Consider the following 20,300-nt stretch of genomic DNA (forward strand, 5'->3'; position numbering starts at 1 on the left):
TAAGCCCTCTAAATGCATAATACATGTGCAACAAGAGTTAGTGAGAGTTATGTGGACCCAATCTCCTGGCACCTAAGAGAATAACAAGCATTGCGGACTTGCATCCTGTTTTTCTGAAATGATAAAGCAGTAAGACCTTGTTTCCGCAATGCACTATGTCGATACTCTTCAGGGACAGGGAAATTCTTTATGCATACGATAACATGGTTTGGGGCGCATAAAAAACACTGGGCCTTACACAAAGAAGATTCTGCACTACACACACACTCACACATGACCACATATGTGTACAAATACCAACACATGGCAACAGACAGACGGACGGAAGAATGGACAGATAGACAAACACTAAGCGCGAGTCTTGTTGCTACTGGCTTTCCACTGGGACGAAGCGACCCAAATATCCCAGCAATGGGATGATAAAGAAATGAAATACCCTGCACACACACACACACACACACACACACACACACACACACACACACACACACACAAACACACACACACACACACACACACAAACATTAAGCGCGAATCTCGTTGCTACTAGCTTTCCACTGGGAGAATGCAACTCAAATTTCCAAGCAATGGGAGGATAAAGAAATGAAATACCCTGCACACACACACAAACACTATTGCTACCACCGACCTTGAGAATAGAAGCATTATCGGGGATGTAGCGCACACCATCCACATAGACGTCAAAGGGTTCCCGGCTGGAGACAGGCGCCGGGTTCTTACTGGCAGCCTTGGGGTTGTGTGGGACGTAGGCATTGGGGTCAGCCTTGGGGGTCACGCGGGGGGTCGGATTTTGATGTGGAGTCGGATCACCGCGGTTTGTGATGGGTGTAGGGGTGTTGAAGTTTTCTGGCTGTCTCTGCCTTGGTGTTGGTGTTGGTTGGCTGAAATAGGATTAAAAACAAACACACCTACAATCACAACCCTGTTCCTTAAAAACATCTGATGCGAAGATAACTAGTTTCCTTCTTTAATACTGTTATATTCAGCATGTGCAGAATCACACACTTGCACGCACTCTTGCACACCAAAACACACACACACACACACACACACACACACACACACACACACACACACAAACATAAATAACAATCAATCTGCTTCTGAGAAAACATCTGGAATGATAATAAAAACGTGTTGCACTACATCATACCAAACAATGCTTGATAGAACTAAGCAAGAACCGAGTGAGCTAACCAGTCACTGACAGAAGCAAGTCACACTGCAAACTCACATTTTGGGTGTCTTGGGCGTCTTCCTGTCGGTGGGTTGTGGCCTTGTGTCGATGGGGGGTACCTGCCTGTCAACGGGAGGAGGAGGAGGGGGTGTCCTGGGCTCTCTGCTAGGGTCGAACACCAGTGCACCCAGCTCCGAGTTGTATCCCACATAGCCATCTGTTGACGTACACGATTTGTTGAATATGGCAAATTGCTGATGTTTTCTTCCTTTGTGTTTGTTTCGTTCATGGGCTAAAACTCCCACGTATGGCCGTTTTTACCCCGCCATTTAAGCAGCCATACGCCGCTTTCGATGGATTTTCTTCATTTAATCCAGTTACTATTTCATGACACAAGAATAATCTTATCAAACAGGATTTCAGCAAAGGAGTTACAAGAGTACTAGAAAACCCCCTAGAACTGTTTTGAACAAGAAAATGAACAACCGCAGACATACAAAAGTCAAAGTTAGATATGTAGTAAATGTGCTGAAAACAGAAAGACAAGGGAAAAAAAGATCGTGCGAGAAAGGTGAGAGTTGCACAAGGAAACAGAATCAGTCTCTGAAAACAACCATCTTGAGAACCTGGAAATGACAGCCCACTTCGTCAACATCACGGGCCAAAGAATCTAGACACAGCCATCGTCGAACGCTGAAGAAGAAGAAGAAGAAGAAACCATCTTGAGAGGCATATCTCACCTTCCTGTGTCTGTGTCTCAGAGGGGGTGGACGGTTGCGTGGAGATGAGACTGTCGGGTATGTCGCCAGGGTGCAAAGCCACCCATGTCTCTCCCTCCAGCAAGTGAAAGGACTCGATGGCATTGTAGCCCTCCCCCCCGCCACGGAACAGCGGCACTCGCGACCAGCCCAGTGGAATCAGGTTCATGCCTGCACACACATTGATAGGCTAGGATAAAAACAAAGCAGATTTGACTTATTTATCATAAAAATTGAAGGGTTGTATTGATGATCAATGAATCTGTTCTCTTTGAGGCCTTTATTCTTTCAATAATCCCTCTTTTGTAACAAACAATTCGGTATTTATCTGTATCTTTTGAGATTTCAGTTAAATGTGTCTTGTTTTTTCACCTTAGGTCACAGGTAAACAGAGCTTGTGTGGTGATTACTTAGACAACTCATGGCTCATCAAACCACACCTGACTCCCAGACAGAATGGGTGGTCACTTTAGATGTTACTGAATCAATGACCTATGACCATCATCTGGTCTGGAACATGTCTCTGAACCATGACGAGAAGAAAATCGAGCACACGCATTAACTATGTGCACAAGTATAAACAAACAGACTTGGTGTATTTACTTTCAGCAGTTATCATACGACAAAGATATATTGGAAAATTTCACAAACCTACACACACAGTAACTGTAAGGAACTTTACAGTACAGTGGATCCCCTTTTAACTCATTGTCTCCCAGGTACGGATATATCCGTACACACAGTCACTTCAGTCGCTTCCTGTAACGGCGATCTAACGCCTGCATTCCAGCGTGTTGATACACAGTTTCTGCAAAGTTACTACAATTCTGAGTGACCTGCTGCAGCACAGCTGGTCTCAACTAAAAAAAACTTGGTCAACATAGGTGGGGTAGAAAGTGTTAAATCCAACTCTGGTAAAAAAGAAAGTACTTATACACAGGGGAAGAAAGTGTTAAGACCCCCCCCCCCCCCCCCCCCCCATCTAAGACTTCCACCCTTTTTAAGACCTTGACTGTTCAGATTTTCTGCTCATAACATCTGTAAAATTACCCCATTGACTCCCTCTTATATAAGAGCTGATTGTCTCAGAATTTTAACAAAGACTTTTGAGGTCTTCAAACAGCCGTTTCACAGTACTCACCTTTCGACTTTGACGTTCCAGGCCTCATGTACTCCAGCCCCAGAATGGCGTAGGGCGACGCTCCCAGCTCCCTCTCCACGTCGTACTGAGACAGGTCAAAGTTGGGGTACACGTATCGCTCGCCGCTGAAGGTGAAGCGGTACACCATGTTGCCGTAGGTGTCGCGGTCAGCGGAGACCAGGGTGGGGGGGTTGGTAGAGATGCGGTTCTTGAGCTGGATGCTGCCGAAGTACACGCTGCAGTTAAGGCGAAGTCCTGCTGGGTCTAGCACCGTCAGCCACGCCTCCTGTTGACATAAAATGACACTTTCACATTTTCAGAAATATTTGTGTTGACATTTACCATGTTCTGAAGAGAACAACCTATGAAAATACTTGGCAATAGATGTTAGGTGTTAGAGAAAATCCTATTTCTGGAGAGTAAGTGTTGATCCGGACAAATGAGGGATGTAGTTTAGAGTCTAATTTGAAAATTAGTCCAGAAGTCAGGACTCCCCAACTGGTCTATAGAATTCTTTGATCAACTGGGTGTTGAGGAGTCTTAAACTGTTTTTTTTAAAGGGGGGTTTCAATATTTGACTGAAGGTAACCAACCAAAGTCTGTACTCAAACGCAGCCAGCCAGCGAAAAACCCGGACAACCACACAAACAGACAGGAAGACAAATAGAAAGACACACACACACACAAACTTTCTCCCCCTTGAAAAATGTGAATTATGTTTTCGGCTGTTCTTGCCATTTTCGTTGACATTTTGTACTCCCCATAAAATGGGCCAACGGCCTTTGTTCATTAAATCGTCATTTCATTTTGACATTTTGTACTCCCCATGAAATGGGCCGACGGCCTTTGTTCATTAAATCGTCATTTCATTTTGTCATTTCACTTCTCTTGCAGAACCCTGGCCATACACCGATGGGAAAATTGTACGTACCCTCTGGATCATCTCAGCGGGAATGATGACCTTGGTCTGCAGTCGCTTGATGCCGAACGTCTGCAGCAGACCGGCGACCGGGGTGGCTGCGTGGGACAAACCTGCCGCACTCATGCGAGACCCGGGGGTGCTGTGCACGCACAAATCAAACATGTTTTGGAAAATTGCACAAATGAGAAAACATACATGTACAAACATCCACGTATACACACACAGAGGGAATGAAAACTCTACCTGAAATTGTTCCAGAGTCTGACTTACTCCATAGGATTATCGTTACACTTGCTTGCTTCTGAATTTGTTTTCTTTCAGAAACTGTCTGCTAGCATGCTTATCAATATTTTATTATTTTTGAATCTGACTACTAGACATAGCCAAAAGCATCCTTGTACACATGCTCACACACACCTTTGTCAAATGAATGAGAACTACACAAAACACTTTCATTCAAAGCAATCATCTTGAAAGAAGCAACATCCAAAGTTAAGTGATCACCCTTTGTTATCATTTATTTGCCTGTTGGGTATCTTGTTCGTTCATTTTAAAAACAGGTCAAACTTCCAGTGAATGTTTTGCTTTGTCTATGATTAAGCATTCCACAAACATTCCCTTGTTGTTTTCTGATTCTGTCAACTTGTGTTCAAGATTTCACCATATAGTACAAGGAAAGGATACCTTTAGGACCAGCCAAAGGTGACCTTCCATTGCAGGTGGCCTGACACAACAGGTATATTTTGGTCTAGAATATAGACAAAGGACAACACAATATGTCCTTTCATTGCAGGAGTCCTCTCATCCGAGGGGCCTCACATTGCAGGTATCACAGCAATACCAATCCCCAACATCCACTTCTCTGACTCCCTCGTCCTCTCTGTTTGCCAACTAATGAATTACTGTGTTTTAGCCCCCACCCTGTGGCAATAGACAGATCTAGAGGTGGAACTTTTTACCACGTGTACGGGTAACGTCATCAAATCTAGTTTTTACGTCACGCGTTTGCCAAGATCTGCAGTCTTGGTGGGAGCAAAACAACGCATGCATTTGGAGAAAAAAAGTGAGTCATGTGTGACCCAATATCTACACGTACGCGTACAGGTCTCTGCTACACGTTCAATCATCTAGAACACTATAATGTCTACCTGGGCCTCTGCCTGTTGAGGAAAGGAATGTCCAAGAGATGTTTTCCATTCTCCACGTGGATCCAGGCCATCTGGACGTCCACCGTGTACAGCTTAGACGTCTCGTTCAGGAACACCTGTACACCACACACCACATGATTCAAACACTGAACGCTCCACAGTTTTTGTTGCCGTTTTCTTTATGGCCTGTTGGTCTAAAGTAAGGTAAAGTGAGGTAAGGTGAGGTCAGATAAGATAAGGTAAGGTAAGGTAAGGTAAGGTGAGGTAAGGTAAGGTTAGGTGAAAAAGGCAAGGCAAAGACAAGGCAAGGTAAGGTAAATTAAGGTAAGGTAAGATAAGGTAAGGTAAGGTAAGCCAAGCCCAGCCCAGGCAAGGTAAGGATAAGGTAAGGTAAGGTAAGGAAAGGTTTGGTAATTTCATGTGGTCCTACAAGCTTTCTCTCATGGAAATTCAGGTTGTTTCTCTCTTCTCTTTCTGAATGTATGTTTGTGTTTTCCAAGTCCTGAGACTTTCACTGTGAACATGGGATTTTCATCATGTGCATGAGTGCAGACTAGGGGTGTTAGGATACTGAGGCGAGTCCGTGCAAAGTTGACTAGCCAAACGTGGGGTTCACAGCACAATGGCTGTCTTGATGGGTGTCACATGGGATATTTCCGTCAAAAATACAAATAGCCTTTCTAACAATGTATGTACCTCTTTCATTTCAATGTAGTTCCGGGCTTCCATGAAGCGATGCCGGGACAACTCCAGCAGAGCCAGGCAGACATTCTGCAACACGCTATGCTTCCAACACTGCATGAAGCACTGGTCCCACACGTACATCACTGCTGGTGTGTCCAGCACACTGACAAACCCCTGCAACACAGAACACGAGTCATAAATACATAGTGTGTATCACTGCTGGTGTGTCCAACACACTGACAAACCCCTGCATCACAGTACACGTGTCATAAATACATAGTGTGTATCACTGCTGGTGTGTCCGACACACTGACGAACCCCTGCAACACAGTACACGTGTCATAAATACATAGTGTGTAACATGAACTGTAACAACTAACATGAAGAACTGGTCCCACACATACATCGCTGCTGGTGTGTCCAACACACTGAAAAACCCCATGCAACACAGTACACGTCACAAATACATAGTGTGTAACACTAACTGTATGAAACACTGGTGCCATACACACGCCACTACTAGTGTGTCCAACACATTTACAAAACCCCACAACATAGTTCATACATAACTGAACATTGTCATACCAATACAAATGAACCCCCATATGTAGTAATTCACTCACTGCCATAAGAATGATACTTCTCATTTACCAAAAAGGTATCACTTTAGTGACCTCGACAAGTTGTCAGACACAAAGGGCACCACTGCCCCATCATTGCTTTGAAAGGCATCTTCACTTGGAAAACAACAAAACACCCCACATACCCGGCAGTACAGTTTCAATTGGGAAAAAAAAAAAAAATTGAAGTAGAAAAACAAAGCTCTCACCTCTCCAATCCATCGTCGGAGAAAGATGAGGGGGTCAGCCAGAAGTTGCCGTGACGATGGGTTCATACTGCGTGCAGTTTCCGGAACATTCTGCAGTAGCTCTTCTGCCTTCTCCTTCTCCTGATGAATCATTTGGATCAGGAATTCCTGCACACACACAAATATTGTAATCATTTGTCAACTCATCAGGAATCCAAATGTAAAAGCATGCAGTTTGGGGTACAGGTTTGCTGCACAGGAAAATAAGACACTCCACTTACAACCTACCAAACCATCTTCCTCCTAAAATTGAAAATTTTTATCTAAATTTTAATTTGATTATATACTTACCCAACTCACATACAGCAATTTACTTCAGTTTAGTGCTAGGACGCTGAATAGCATCGCCTTGGTAACAAGGGGAGGTCACCCTAAAAAAGAGCTACCTTGACCCCTTAACAGGACAAAGTCACACGTGACTTCCTGACCTTGCCGCCATCTTTGAATCATTCTATCGAAAGCGAACATAGAAAAATTTCCCTCTTTTTTAGGAAAAACCCCCATAAAACCCCAAAAGCGGGGCAGGAGGGCGGGTATCCACTATGTGAGTTGGGTAAGTATATAATGAAATTAAAATTTAGATAAAAATTTTCAATTAAATTACATATCTTATCCCAACTCACATACAGCAGAATGCTAATGAAGGAGGTGGGAAAACAAAATTCCACTTGTCCAGCAGCGACAATGGCTGGTAGGGAGCTACTGCCACCGTGACGAGTGCTGGCCACATCTCGCAGGTAAAAGTTGATGAAAACGCCCTGCGATTTCCAGTAGGCAGCGTCTAAGACCTCTGCCAGCACGCCTGAGCGGAGGACTGCCAGAGAAGTAGCCCAGGCTCTGGCTTCATGAGTTCTTGACAACTTCATAGGAAGGACAGAATGCCCAATCCCAACTTGTCTGTGCCACCACGCATACGCTTGTTTAATAAGCGTAGAGACCCATACTACCAAAGTGACCCGCGACAAGTCCTTGCTCCTTTCAGTGTCAACTGAGATGAAGAGCAGTTTTTGGTCCCTAGACCTAAAGGGCGTGGTACGGGATAAGTAGCTGGTAAGAGTACGAACAGGACAATTGACCATAGCAGGGTCACCAGACGCAAGAATCCTACTTAAAGGAGGAATGCGAATAACAGAGGAGGACAGACCTTGTTTTTGGTTTTGGCAAGGAACTCCGGCCGAAATCTTAAAACAAAAGAGCCATAGCTCTCAAAAGAAATATCCTTAGCCAGGCCTGAAAGAGCGTGCACCTCACCGCCTCCACGGGCAGAGGCTAACAAAACGAGGAACAAGGCTTTACGAGTCAAGTTAGCTAAGCTCGCTGAAGCCAAAGGTTCGAAATCCGAAGAGGCTAGAAACTTGAGTACCAAAAAAATAAGTCCCCGCGGGAAGAGGGGACTTAGCCTTCGTAAAACCAATCGCTGCCCCCTTAAGAACACTAGCAATTACACCGCCCAGGTTAATGCTATGCCCTAATTGCTTCAGAGTAGAAGAAATGGCTGAGCGCCTGACTCTCAAAAAAGAAGGAGCCAAGCCCTGAGCAGCCAAACACGCGAGATGATTTGCTACATGCATAGAGCGAGGTGAAGTAGCAGTAACTCCATTCTCCGAGCACCACTTTGTCCAAGCTGACCAGTGTGACGCATAAACAGTGCTGGTCGATTCCCTGTGGGCCTTTTGGACAAAGCCTAAAGTAGCGTCTGAGGAGCCAGAACGGCGCAGCGACCTAGAAAGAATGGAGGGCCGTCTGCAAGGCGAAGGAGGACGGGGAACCAATGTTGGCTGGGCCACCAAGGGGCCACCAACACCAAGCAAGGCTGTCCCCGCTCCGCCTTCCTGAGAACCTTTCCCAAGAGATGAAACGGAGGGAAAGCATAGGCTCAGACGCGACCAGTTTACTTCGAGGGCGTCTGTTTCCCTCCCCTCTGGGTCTGGAAAGGGGGAGATAAAGACCTGAAGCCTGCAGGAGAATCTTGTCACAAACAGATCGACTGTAGGCTTGCTGAAATGCCACCCAGACGTTGTAGGACCTGATGAGTCAGAGTCTACTCCGTGTGCATCGTACACTACGGGCGACTGAAGTAGTCCGCAAGAACGTTGAGTATGCCTGGGACGTACTTCGCTGACAACAGAATAAGGTGCTGGCTGCCCCAGGCAAGAATCTGACCTGACCTGACAGAAAGAGCGAGAGACAAAGTGCCTCCCTGTTTGTTGAAATAGGCCGCCATGGTCGTGTTGTCTGTGCGAACCCCAATTTGTTCGTTCCTGACCATAGACAGAAACGATTGGAGTCCCAGGAAAACAGCCTCTAACTCTAGGGCATTAAAGTGCCCCCCACTCTGCGTCTCGTTCCACAGACCTGACGCAGTGTGAACAGAAAGATGGGCACCCCAGCCCTCCATAGACGCGTCTGTGAACAGAAACTCGTCCGGGGGGGGGGGGGGGGCAAACGAGATTGGCACTCCCTGTGAAATCCCAGGGAGCAGCCACTGCCTCGTTGTGTGCCGAAACCAGCTTTCAAGAGAGACTACTGGCAGGTTTCACAGTATTGTGTTCAGCAATTTACTATTTACACACTCAAATTCTACAAAATAAATGTTGGCACACAAATCAAAGGACATGTTTTTCCAACAAAGTGAGTTTGTTACAACTAAAAACAGTAATTTTTTGTATAGTCCTGGTCCTTATTTATATCTAAAAACCAGGCGCAAAGCGGCATACCCTGAAAACGCAAAAAAAGCAATACGGTCATCCTATGCATGCATATAGCTCATATAGCCAAAACCGTTGAAGATAGAAAGACATTTATTGAACAAAAAATATGCCCCACATCATTCTTAACAAGTTTTGTTCTTGTATGTATATCAAAATATTGATTCTCAAATGAATGGTTTGAAAAAATACGACTTCCGGCAGACCTAGACCGTTTTGAAGGAAAAAACCGTCTTTTTTTTCAAACCATTCCTTGGCCATCAATATTTTCATATACATGTAAGACCAAAACGTGTTAAGACTGGTGTTGTGCATCTAGTTTGTTCAATAAATGTCTTTCTATCTTCAATGGTTTTGGCTAGATGAGGTAACAAGAGAAGGATATGGGCATTGGAATTACGTCAACATTTCGAGCATTGTCACAGATGAAACATTTACTGCAGGGTGCTCCTGATTAACAAACCGAGCAAAACTGAAAATTATTGAAGAGAAGACATGTCTGAACAGTTTATAAAGAGACAAGTTTGCAATCATTTGTAAACACCATTATTGTATGGAGGAGTAACTGTTCCCCTACCCCCTAAGAAGGTATTTCTGTCCGTCAACCACGTGAGCGATCGCCACAAATCGAGGCATCACTCGCATTTCAGTTTGGACACACCGGCTGATTGCAAATGCACAGTACGTGTTTCGACACTGAAACGTGACGATTGAGCGTCAAAATAGTTTCTTAAAACAGTCGAAAATGGAGTTAAATGTGACTTCAACACTCAGTGGCGATCGTTAGAGTGGCGATTGTTACTAGACGGACACTAGAAAACCTCAGAAAATGTAATTACTTTGCGATTTTTTTAACTGAAAAACTGTTGCGGTCTTTTTCTGTCGAGCGCGAGCGTCAACGTAAAACAACGTGAGGTCACTTCCTCCCCAAACGGTTAGTTTTTGAATGAAAAGAAAAATGTGGCGATCGTTACATTGTTTAGACGGACAGGATCGCAACTTTGAAACTCGGGTCACCGTGCCTCGATCAAGGGCAAATTGACCTCGGCAACATTATAACTCACTTCAAGGGTGCACAAACTTGTATTTACAGTATACAAAATTAGGTAAACTTGTGTTTTTGTCCTGTGAAATCACAATTAGTTTCGATGCTCTTGATATCGCTATGCGGACGGACAGATCCGAATCCCCATACATTTTTTTTGCGGAGCTAGTATAAGTTAGAATTTGTGTTATGGATATCGATTGTTGTTGAAAAACAATCATTTCAATGTGTTCTGGCACTCTCAACCACAACAGCATTGATACTTGTGCATGTGTGTGTTGGAATTTAGTTCTTTGTTTAGTGATGCTGTGGCAAAAGTAAATTCATCCGTCCGTATTTTGACGATCGCCACCATTCACACGCACATAAATAAACACATTATAAAAAAAATTCAACTTTTATTTTCAAAAAAGTATTTAAACAACAACTAGTTTGCATGTTAATACAACAAATACAGCAGATTCTCACAGATATGGATTTAAAAGACTAAGCAAATCTGAGACTATCAAAATGGCCTAATACCATGAAACCTGCCTACTGTCTCCCAGCCCTGAAGAGAAGGCTTCCACAGAAAACTCAGGGCAGCCTGAAATGGCCGCTTGTGGACACTGCCTAAGGGCACAAGAGTGGCCATCTAATCCATTTGGCCAAGAAGAGAGGTCAGAACACGTACAGCCGCTCTCTTTATCAAGAACAGAGTACGAAACAGACTTAGTAACCTGTCCACCCTTCTCTGTGAAGGGCGTACCCGCCAATCGACGGTGTATGTCCTTGCTTGTGGAAGAAAAACAACCCCAATGCTAAAAACGTCTGTGCCAAACCTAGGCTTAGCCACATGATGGTGTTTAGTTCTTTCTGTAACCTCTTAGAAAGAAAAGCTGAAACTAAGGAATTCCTGCGAGTCCTTTGTGCTGCGCAGCGAAAGTCGCTGACAGAAGCCACTGCCTCAAGAGGTAGGCTTAGCCGGAAAAGTTCCGACTGAGAGGTTACGAGCAATGGCTCAGTGAGCCTAAAAATTTAGTCAGAATGTGAGCCCATAATTTGGACATGTTCTGGCGACTTGTCAGAAAACAAAGCTTATGACCCTGATGAGAAAGCGCAATTCCGTAAGCCGTAAAAGCTGAGATAGTTTTAACAGCTTGCCTTGTTTCTCGCCACAGAGGCAAAAAACAAAAATTGAGGCCTTAGCAACTTCACCCTAGAAGGTGAAAAATAAGAGGTATGCCGCACCAAAGATGGGCGTACATACCGCGAAGCTGCCTAAGGCAGAGGGTTTAACCCAATGTGTGTTTGCTTAGCTCCGTATCTTGCCTAAATAAAGGCCAAATGTGGCCAGCCGACGCAGATCACAGCTTCTCCCAGAAGATGAACCACAAAAAGCAAAGAGCGGAGTAGATCCGCCTCTTGTTTGCAACCTGAGCCAAGCAATGTGCCAAGAAAAGCGCTGGGAGGCTCCGCTGTTCAAAAGACTTTAGCCAAAGCAGCTAGAAGCGACATGACAACCTTCTCCCGTGTGTCACGACGAAACTCGAAGTTAACAAGAGCAGAGAAGATAGAGCTCTATAAAAAAATCTTGCAAAGTTTCCTAAACAGAGGATAACTTGAAAAGATCATGTGCTTATTCCCCCAGAGACAAGAAAGAGGACTCAGTATAACATACTGTTCTACTGTAGCCGTCTTCCCTACCAGAATAGTGACAACTTTCTCTACCGCATCGTCACGAAACCTGAATGGGTCTAATGACGACGCGATCAATCTCGACAGAGATCTCTGCAAAGTCTCAGAGAGAGACGATAACTCAAGCAAGCGTAAGCCAGTTACTCCAAAGACAAAAGAGAATTCTCCGAAAACGGGACTACTCTGTCTCTGCTGTATCATCTTGCCTAAGGACTGCAAGTTCCGGAAAAGTGGAACGAGGCAAGGCAAACGAGCCAATCAAATTGACTGAATTATGCAGCAGTGTAAACCTCTTAGCCAAACCAGCAGGCAAAGCTGAGGCTAAAAACAAAGAAGCACGGTAAGTCTGCGCTGAATCAGGAGCCAGACCTTGTGCTGTTAACCACGGTACAGCGTGAAACGCACCGCCATACTGCCCAGTAGTCAGTAGCATAGACAGCTCAAACGCTACCAACGGGAATTTCCGAAAACGGGAATTTCCGAAAACGGAACTGCTGTTTCCAGTCCTTCGCAGAACGGGAATCCCCCAAAGCGGAAGGAGGTTGGGCAACAAGCCTACAAGTGTTGCCGCACCCTCCTCGAACTACCTTGAAGTAACTTCCGCCGCCAAAGCCAGTGCTAGCGGAAGTTCAACCAGTACACGGAAGTTGGCATCTTTGTCAACCTGAACAGAAGCACCAAAATCCGACTCATAATCCCGCACAACCGTGCAACAAGGCAACGAACTTCCGCCCTGACTACAATAGTCAGGCGAAGCGTCACCCAGAAGAGACGACACACGAGGGATGCGATACCCAAGCAGTGTGTCCCTAGGGACTGCTTTCCTGCCCAGAGGGCGGAAGCGGGGAATGTCACCCCCTCCTCAAAATACCGTGAAGCCACTTCCTCCGCTAAAGCCAGAGCTTGCGGAAGCTTAGTCGGTATGCGGAAGTTGACATCTTCGTCACCCTGGACGGAAGTGCCAAAATCCGACTCGTAGTCCCTCACTTCCGTGAAGTCAGGCAAGACACTTCCGCCGTGACTACCATAGTCCGACGAAGTGTCGCCCGGAAGAGACGCCCACGAGGGATTTTATACCCAAGCGGTACGTCCCTAGGGACTGCTTCCTGCCTGAAAGGCGGAAGCGGGGAAAGCTGTGAAAGCTGTGCTGCCGCACCAACCGCTCCTCTAGGGAGTGTCGGAGGACGCACTTCCCCTAACGCGTGTCTGGGCTTCTCCCTCGATCTAGACGTTCACTCAATCGGAACGACGTAGACCTAGGGCCTAAGCTTTCGCGCACACGAACCGGTGTGGCTACTCTCTCCAAACACGCACTTCGTTTTGGCCGGAGAACCCGGTTACTGGCGAAGTATAAATACCTTGATCGTCGTCAGTCCAAGAGGCCTGGGAACGCAGCAGGGAAACACCACGGCTGCCCTCAAACGAGGCGTGAACGTCGGCGGACGTAAAAGTGGAGGAAGGCGGAACACACACCCTGGCAAGGGAACGCACACCTCCCACACCGGAAGGCAAAGACACATCTCAGCCTTGGTAGACGAAAACTCGGCTGAAAGAGAGGATATCTAAGCACTCAAGGAGTGCAAAATAGCATAAACATCCTGCTTCTCGCTAACAGGGCCTGAACCGGACAAGACCGGTGAAGCAGCTGAAGGCAAACTAGGCATAGCCGGAGAATTAGGTAAGTCTATCGCACATCAAACGAGGATTTAGTCAAGGATCTGTGACTTTAATCAAAGCTTAACATGCCGAACTCTACGACTTACGAGAAGGCTTCTTTGTGGGAGAAGGCTCGGCCACCGACTTAGCATTTTATTCTTTCCTTATCCGACATGGCGAACGGAAAAAATGTAAACAAAGCTAAGTATTCGACCAAACCTAAGTCACAAAACGATAACAAACGACAAAAAAGCTCACCCAAACACACAGTAGGAGCAGAGGGACCGTGTGCAAGTACCAAGGCAGGGTCTGACAAAGGCAGAAGTCAGACAAACCGGCTGAAAGCCGGAGCAAAATCAAAACACGTCTGTAGACACGGACCGCTGAAGATGGAATGATTCAAAGATGGCGGCAAGGTCAGGAAGTCACGTGTGACTTTGTCCTGTTAAGGGGTCAAGGTAGCTCTTTTTTAGGGTGACCTCCCCTTGTTACCAAGGCGATGCTATTCAGCGTCCTAGCACTAAACTGAAGTAAATTGCTGTATGTGAGTTGGGATAAGATATGTAATTTAATTGAAATACACGATCATTTTTCCAACTTTTATGATTACTATAAGCACATCTTTTCATTTTGCAAACAACAGCAGTTTATTCTAAGTTTATGACAGTTTAATATATTACAAGCGCAGTTAAAGTACAGTTTTAGTGTGATAAAAAGCAGATCGTCCATGAGACAAGTGCACATATGGTCGCCCGTGTGATTTTCACGCACCACTGGCCTGCTAACTTGGTTTTCTGGCATTCTTAAGAACAGCCCAAAAAAGGAACAGCCCAAAAAAAGAAGAAAAAAGTCCCACTGCTCTCGGAAATGTCCAACACATTAATGTTGATATGTCTGTGGTGGTTGCGGAGCTCAGGGACAAACACACAAAAACCCTCTCACAGACAGAAAGACAGACAGACAGACAGACAAACAGACAGACAAACAGACAGACAGATCTCTAGAGAAACAGGATGCCCATACCTTAGGACTGCCCTGCACGTTGATGCTAGCGATGTGCCTGAGGTGGTCGTGCAGCTCAGGGTCGTCTTCCTGCAGTCGCTGCATGACGCACTCCGCGATGGCAAACACCTGGGGCCAGGTGGGGAAACAGCTGCTGTTGAGCAGGTCCAGGTACATGCCCAGCTCCAGGACGTGCTCACCTGCAAAACAAGGCAACAGGTGAGGAGACAAACACCTGGAGCAAGGCTGGAAAACGTGTAAAGAGGCAGGGAGGGGTTCAGGTGCATCCCCAGCTCCAGCGTATTCTCACCCGAAAACCAGGGCAACATTTAACATTAACGAAAACAACTGTACATCTAAGACCAGAGTATTGTGCAAAACTGTTTACCCTAAACCCGAGGCAAGAGTACTTTCCCAAAAAGTTGAGTGTCATTTTCAAAAAGTTGGTGTACTTTGCAAGCAAAGCCATATGGGCTAGGGAAAATGTACGCGTGGGTGCAAACGTGTTTGTGTAAGAATAGCATGTCTTGTGAACACCTTCAGAATTTAACTCCTTCCAATACAACAGGGATAAAACAATTTTATTTACCTGTCAGTTTGTAGCATTATAAGCAGTGTCTTCCAAACAGATTGATAATGAAAAGATGAAGTTCGTGAAATAACATCTGAGGTTGACAGTGGCAAGTTCATTTTTACAATCATCTCAGAAAACATTGCTTCAGCACGGACTACAGCCTTTTCTTCTGGCAGGATTTGCTTTGCGGGAATGAACTTCATAATTCCTTGGCAGCTTTCAGCGGATTTCTTTGCAGCAACCTTGTCCAGGTGAGTTTTGGAACTGCAGTGTTGTTCGATGTCATATTTCCCAGCATGGGCAACGGAGAAATCTGATTTACAATACTTGCAGTGTGCATGACTTTTTCTCGCAGTAGACTCCACAATTCCTGGCTCTTTCTTATATTTCTCCAAGAAAATCTGCTGTTTCTGCTGTTTAGACTTGGTACAGTCATCCGAAACTGGCAAATTTTTCCTGCTTCATTTTGCCACGATCCAGACGATCGCACGTGCCAACAACTGAACGAGGTTTCCACAGCTGAAGACTCGCTGTCAGGGTTATCTCCCTTAGACCGAAACCGGTATCAGTTGTACCATCCCGTAATCAGCACACCAACACCGGAAAACGTATTCTAGACTTTTTCTTAGTCGTATTTTGTGCGTGTGTCGCGTATTGTCGTACCGATAATAATTTGGCGTACAAAATACGCCCGAATCGTACTGGTAAACAGGTCTGATTGTGCATCGCTGACTGTCGCTTGTCTAATAGGGGCAGACAGGGAGAAAGGTCTTGGGGCCAATGGATGGCAGAATGTTGGGAATGTGATTTGCCTGCAGACATCTCAAGCGTGGGGAATGTGATTCGCCTGCAGACATCTCAAGCGTGTGGATAGCCCACGTGCAGAATATCCCCACACAAACACCTCTGTGAGAGAAAGTGTGTGCTTGAGACTGTTGAGAGGGTGTATGAGAGCTTAGATCTGCACTTGAAGGACTGGGTGGCCGAGTGGTAACGCACTTGCGCTCGGAAGCGAGAGGTTGCGAGTTCGACCCTGGGTCAAGGCGTTAGCAATTTTCTCCCCCTTTCCCAACCTAGGTGGTGGGTTCTTCTTCTTCTTCTTCTTCTGCGTTCGTGGGCTGAAACTCCCACGTACACTCGTGTTTTTTGCACGAGTGGAATTTTACGTGTATGATCGTTTTTTACCACGCCATTTAGGCAGCCATACGCCGTTTTCGGAGGAAGCATGCTGGGTATTTTCGTGTTTCTATAACCCACCGAACTCTGACATGGATTACAGGATCTTTTTTGTGCGCACTTGGTCTTGTGCTTGCGTGTACACACGGGGGTGTTCGGACACCGAGGAGAGTCTGCACACAAAGTTGACTCTGAGAAGTAAATCTCTCGCCGAACGTGGGAACGAACTCACGCTGACAGCGGCCAACTGGATACAAATCCAGCGCGCTACCGACTGAGCTACATCCCCGCCCTAGGTGGTGGGTTCAAGTGCTAGTCTTTCGGATGAGACGAAAAACCGAGGTCCCTTCGTGTACACTACATTGGGGTGTGCACGTTAAAGATCCCACGATTGACAAAAGGGTCTTTCCTGGCAAAATTGTATAGGCATAGATAAAAATGTCCACCAAAATACCCGTGTGACTTGGAATAATAGGCCGTGAAAAGTAGGATATGCGCCGAAATGGCTGCAATCTGCTGGCCGATGTGAATGCGTGATGTATTGTGTAAAAAAAAATTCCATCTCACACGGCATAAATAAATCCCTGCGCCTTGAATATGTGCGCGATATAAATTGCATAAAAAAATTTTTTTTTAAATCCCTGCGCTTAGAACTGTACCCACGGAATACGCGCGATATAAGCCTCATATTGATTGATTGATTGATACTTGCACATCGGCACCAAACACGACAGCTGAGATTTAACCAGACAGAGAAACTTCACACACACGCATGCACGCACGCACGCACGCACGCACACACACACACACACACACACAGCAAAACCAATACAAAAAAGATGACTGACCATGATCCTGGGCGTGCTGTTCTTTGTCCCTGAAAGCGATCTGCAGAGGGAAGAGCCAGTAGACCAGGTAAGACTCGTAGCTGCGATCAAAGACGTACAGGACGTTCAGCGCCCTGGCTGCCTCCTTCACATGGTCGATGTGCTTGTAAGGGAGCATGCCAACCGTCTTGCTGTATGTCTGCAGGCAGAAAATATTCACGGTGAATGAACACCTTCAAATTCTGTTTCGTTTTCATAAAATGTCAAACCACTGCATGTTTCAGAAATTAAAGCATTCTTGTTAAAGAACAAAACAAGAAAACATTTAAACGGTCATTTGTTCCTCGTGCTCGATGAAAGAACAGTAGAAATATGTGTGGAGTGTGGCGGTGGGGGGATGACCGGTAAGTTCTGCCCTTTCACTGGCTGAAATTTGAAAATACCAAAAGTGAAACTGTCCGCCAGTCAATCATACCAGTTCATATTTCCTTCCAGGAATTTGTGGCAATATAGCTGCCTTTTGTGTTCTCTTTTGATCTGTAGCTGTAAGGAACTTTGTCAAACGTTTTCATGCAAGCCAGAATTTGTGCTACCTTGTAGGGGTCAACATTGGGGGTGATTGGAGATTTCACAAGGTCTTCCAGATTCCATACAGACCAGGAGGCTAAAATACAAGGAATATAAATGAGCCATGCGACTGTCACTCGTCTATGCATTGCGGAAATTGAAATGCGCAACGATAAAAATATTAAATGCAAGTTAAGGGAGCAAGAGAGAGAGAGAGAGAGAGAGAGAGAGAGAGAGAGAGAGAGAGAGAGAGAGAGAGAGAGAGAGAGAGAGAGAGAGAGAGAGAGAGAGAGAGAGAGAGAGAGAGACAGAGAGAGAGAGAGAAAAAAACCAGAATAAGGTTCCTGAATGTTTGTGTACCTCAATGACGGCATTCTGGATGAGGCCGTTGATGGGTGACTGTGTGGGTTTCTTGATTTTCAGCTCTGTCAGCCCCCTGGCCACCGCCCTGGCAAACTTCTCACGCACAACTTTCTCTGCATACCTGGTGAGAAAAAAAATCAACAAGGTAACGCATAGACAAGTGAAACATCAGAAAAAGTCTTATCAGAACAAGAACAAGATGTTCAGGTCAAACAGATCTCTCTTGTACTTCCAGCCGACTCCAACCAGTCTGCCCTCAAAATCTTGCTCTCCAAAATTCTTTCCTCTTCTATCTCCCCCCATCCCCTCCCCCCTCCTACCACAGTCCCTTCTCCCACACCAATGACACTCACAGTTGGTAGCCCAAAGATTCCCTCCGCCCTGGCAATTTTTAAAACCGTCCCTCTCCCCAATAAAGGGCATGCCAGGAACAGCGGTGACTCACACTTCCTTCACATTTCCTCTCATAACTATGCCCAGACTGCAACACCAATGGCACTCATGGTAGTCCAATAATTCCCTCCGCCCTGGCTTTTTTAAAACCGCCCCTCTCCCCAATAAAGGGCATGCCAGGAACAGCGGTGACTCACACTTCCTTCACACTTCCTCTCATAACTATGCCCAGACTCCACACCAATGAAAATCATGGTAGCCCAACGATTCCCTCCGCCCTGGCTTTTTTTAAAACCGCCCCTCTCCCCCCAAAAAAGGCATGCCAGGAACAGCGGTGACTCACACTTCCTTCACACTTCCTCTCATAACTATGCCCAGACTCCCACACCAATGACAATCATGGTAGCCCAACGATTCCCTCCGCCCTGGCTTTTTTAAAACCGCCCCTCTCCCCAATAAAGGGCATGCCAGGAACAGCGGTGACTCACACTTCCTTCACACTTCCTCTCATAACTATGCCCAGACTGCAACACCAATGACAATCATGGTAACCCAATGATTCCCTCTACCCTGGCTTTTTTTAAAACCGTCCCTCTCCCCCCCAAAAAGGCATGCCAGGAACAGCGGTCACTCACACTTCCTTCACACTTCCTCTCATAACTATGCCCAGACTCCCACACCAATGACAATCATGGTAGCCCAACGATTCCCTCCGCCTTGGCTTTTTTAAAACCGTCCCTCTCCCCAATAAAGGGCATGCCAGGAACAGCGGTGACTCACACTCTTCACACTTCCTCTCATAACTATGCCCAGACTGCAACACCAATGGCACTCATGGTAGTCCAATGATTCCCTCCGCCCTGGCTTTTTTAAAACCGCCCCTCTCCCCCCCAAAAAGGCATGCCAGGAACAGTGGTGACTCACACTTCCTTCACACTTCCTCTCATAACTATGCCCAGACTCCCACACCAATGACAATCATGGTAGCCCAACGATTCCCTCCGCCCTGGCTTTTTTAAAACCGCCCCTCTCCCCAATAAAGGGCATGCCAGGAACAGCGGTGACTCACACTTCCTTCACACTTCCTCTCATAACTATGCCCAGACTCCACACCAATGAAAATCATGGTAGCCCAATGATTCCCTCCGCCCTGGTTTTTTTAAAACCGTCCCTCTCCCCCCCAAAAAGGCATGCCAGGAACAGCGGTGACTCACACTTCCTTCACACTTCCTCTTATAACTATGCCCAGACTCCCACACCAATGACAATCATGGTAGCCCAATGATTCCCTCCACCCTGGCTTTTTTAAAACCGCCCCTCTCCTCCCAAAAAAGGCATGCCAGGAACAGCTGTGACTCACACTTCCTCTCATAACTATGCCCAGACTGCAACACCAATGACAATCATAGTAGCCCAATGATTCCCTCCGCCCTGGCTTTTTTAAAATCGCCCCTCTCCTCCCAAAAAAGGCATGCCAGGAACAGCTGTGACTCACACTTCCTCTCATAACTATGCCCAGACTCCCACATCAATGAAAATCATGGTAGTCCAATGATTCCCTCCGCCCTGGCTTTTTTAAAACCGCCCCTCTCC

At 46.0% G+C, this 20,300-nt stretch overlaps 1 protein-coding gene across 1 annotated transcript in view; it reads right to left on the minus strand.

Moving 5' to 3' along the window:
- Positions 1–20,300, minus strand: part of LOC138976163 (uncharacterized) — a 50,710-nt gene that overhangs the window by 20,130 nt on the left and 10,280 nt on the right. The window contains exons 7-17 of the mRNA XM_070349002.1: positions 18,312–18,435; positions 17,406–17,583; positions 14,829–15,007; positions 6,681–6,827; positions 5,864–6,025; positions 5,168–5,283; positions 4,029–4,158; positions 3,098–3,383; positions 1,939–2,127; positions 1,256–1,415; positions 650–902 (exon numbers count right to left, since the gene is read on the minus strand). Coding sequence (XP_070205103.1) covers positions 650–902; positions 1,256–1,415; positions 1,939–2,127; positions 3,098–3,383; positions 4,029–4,158; positions 5,168–5,283; positions 5,864–6,025; positions 6,681–6,827; positions 14,829–15,007; positions 17,406–17,583; positions 18,312–18,435 — 1,924 coding nt within the window. The remainder of the gene's footprint in view (positions 1–649; positions 903–1,255; positions 1,416–1,938; positions 2,128–3,097; positions 3,384–4,028; positions 4,159–5,167; positions 5,284–5,863; positions 6,026–6,680; positions 6,828–14,828; positions 15,008–17,405; positions 17,584–18,311; positions 18,436–20,300) is intronic.

This window comes from Littorina saxatilis, linkage group LG9, assembly GCF_037325665.1.
Source record: "Littorina saxatilis isolate snail1 linkage group LG9, US_GU_Lsax_2.0, whole genome shotgun sequence".
NCBI lineage: Eukaryota > Metazoa > Mollusca > Gastropoda > Littorinimorpha > Littorinidae > Littorina > Littorina saxatilis.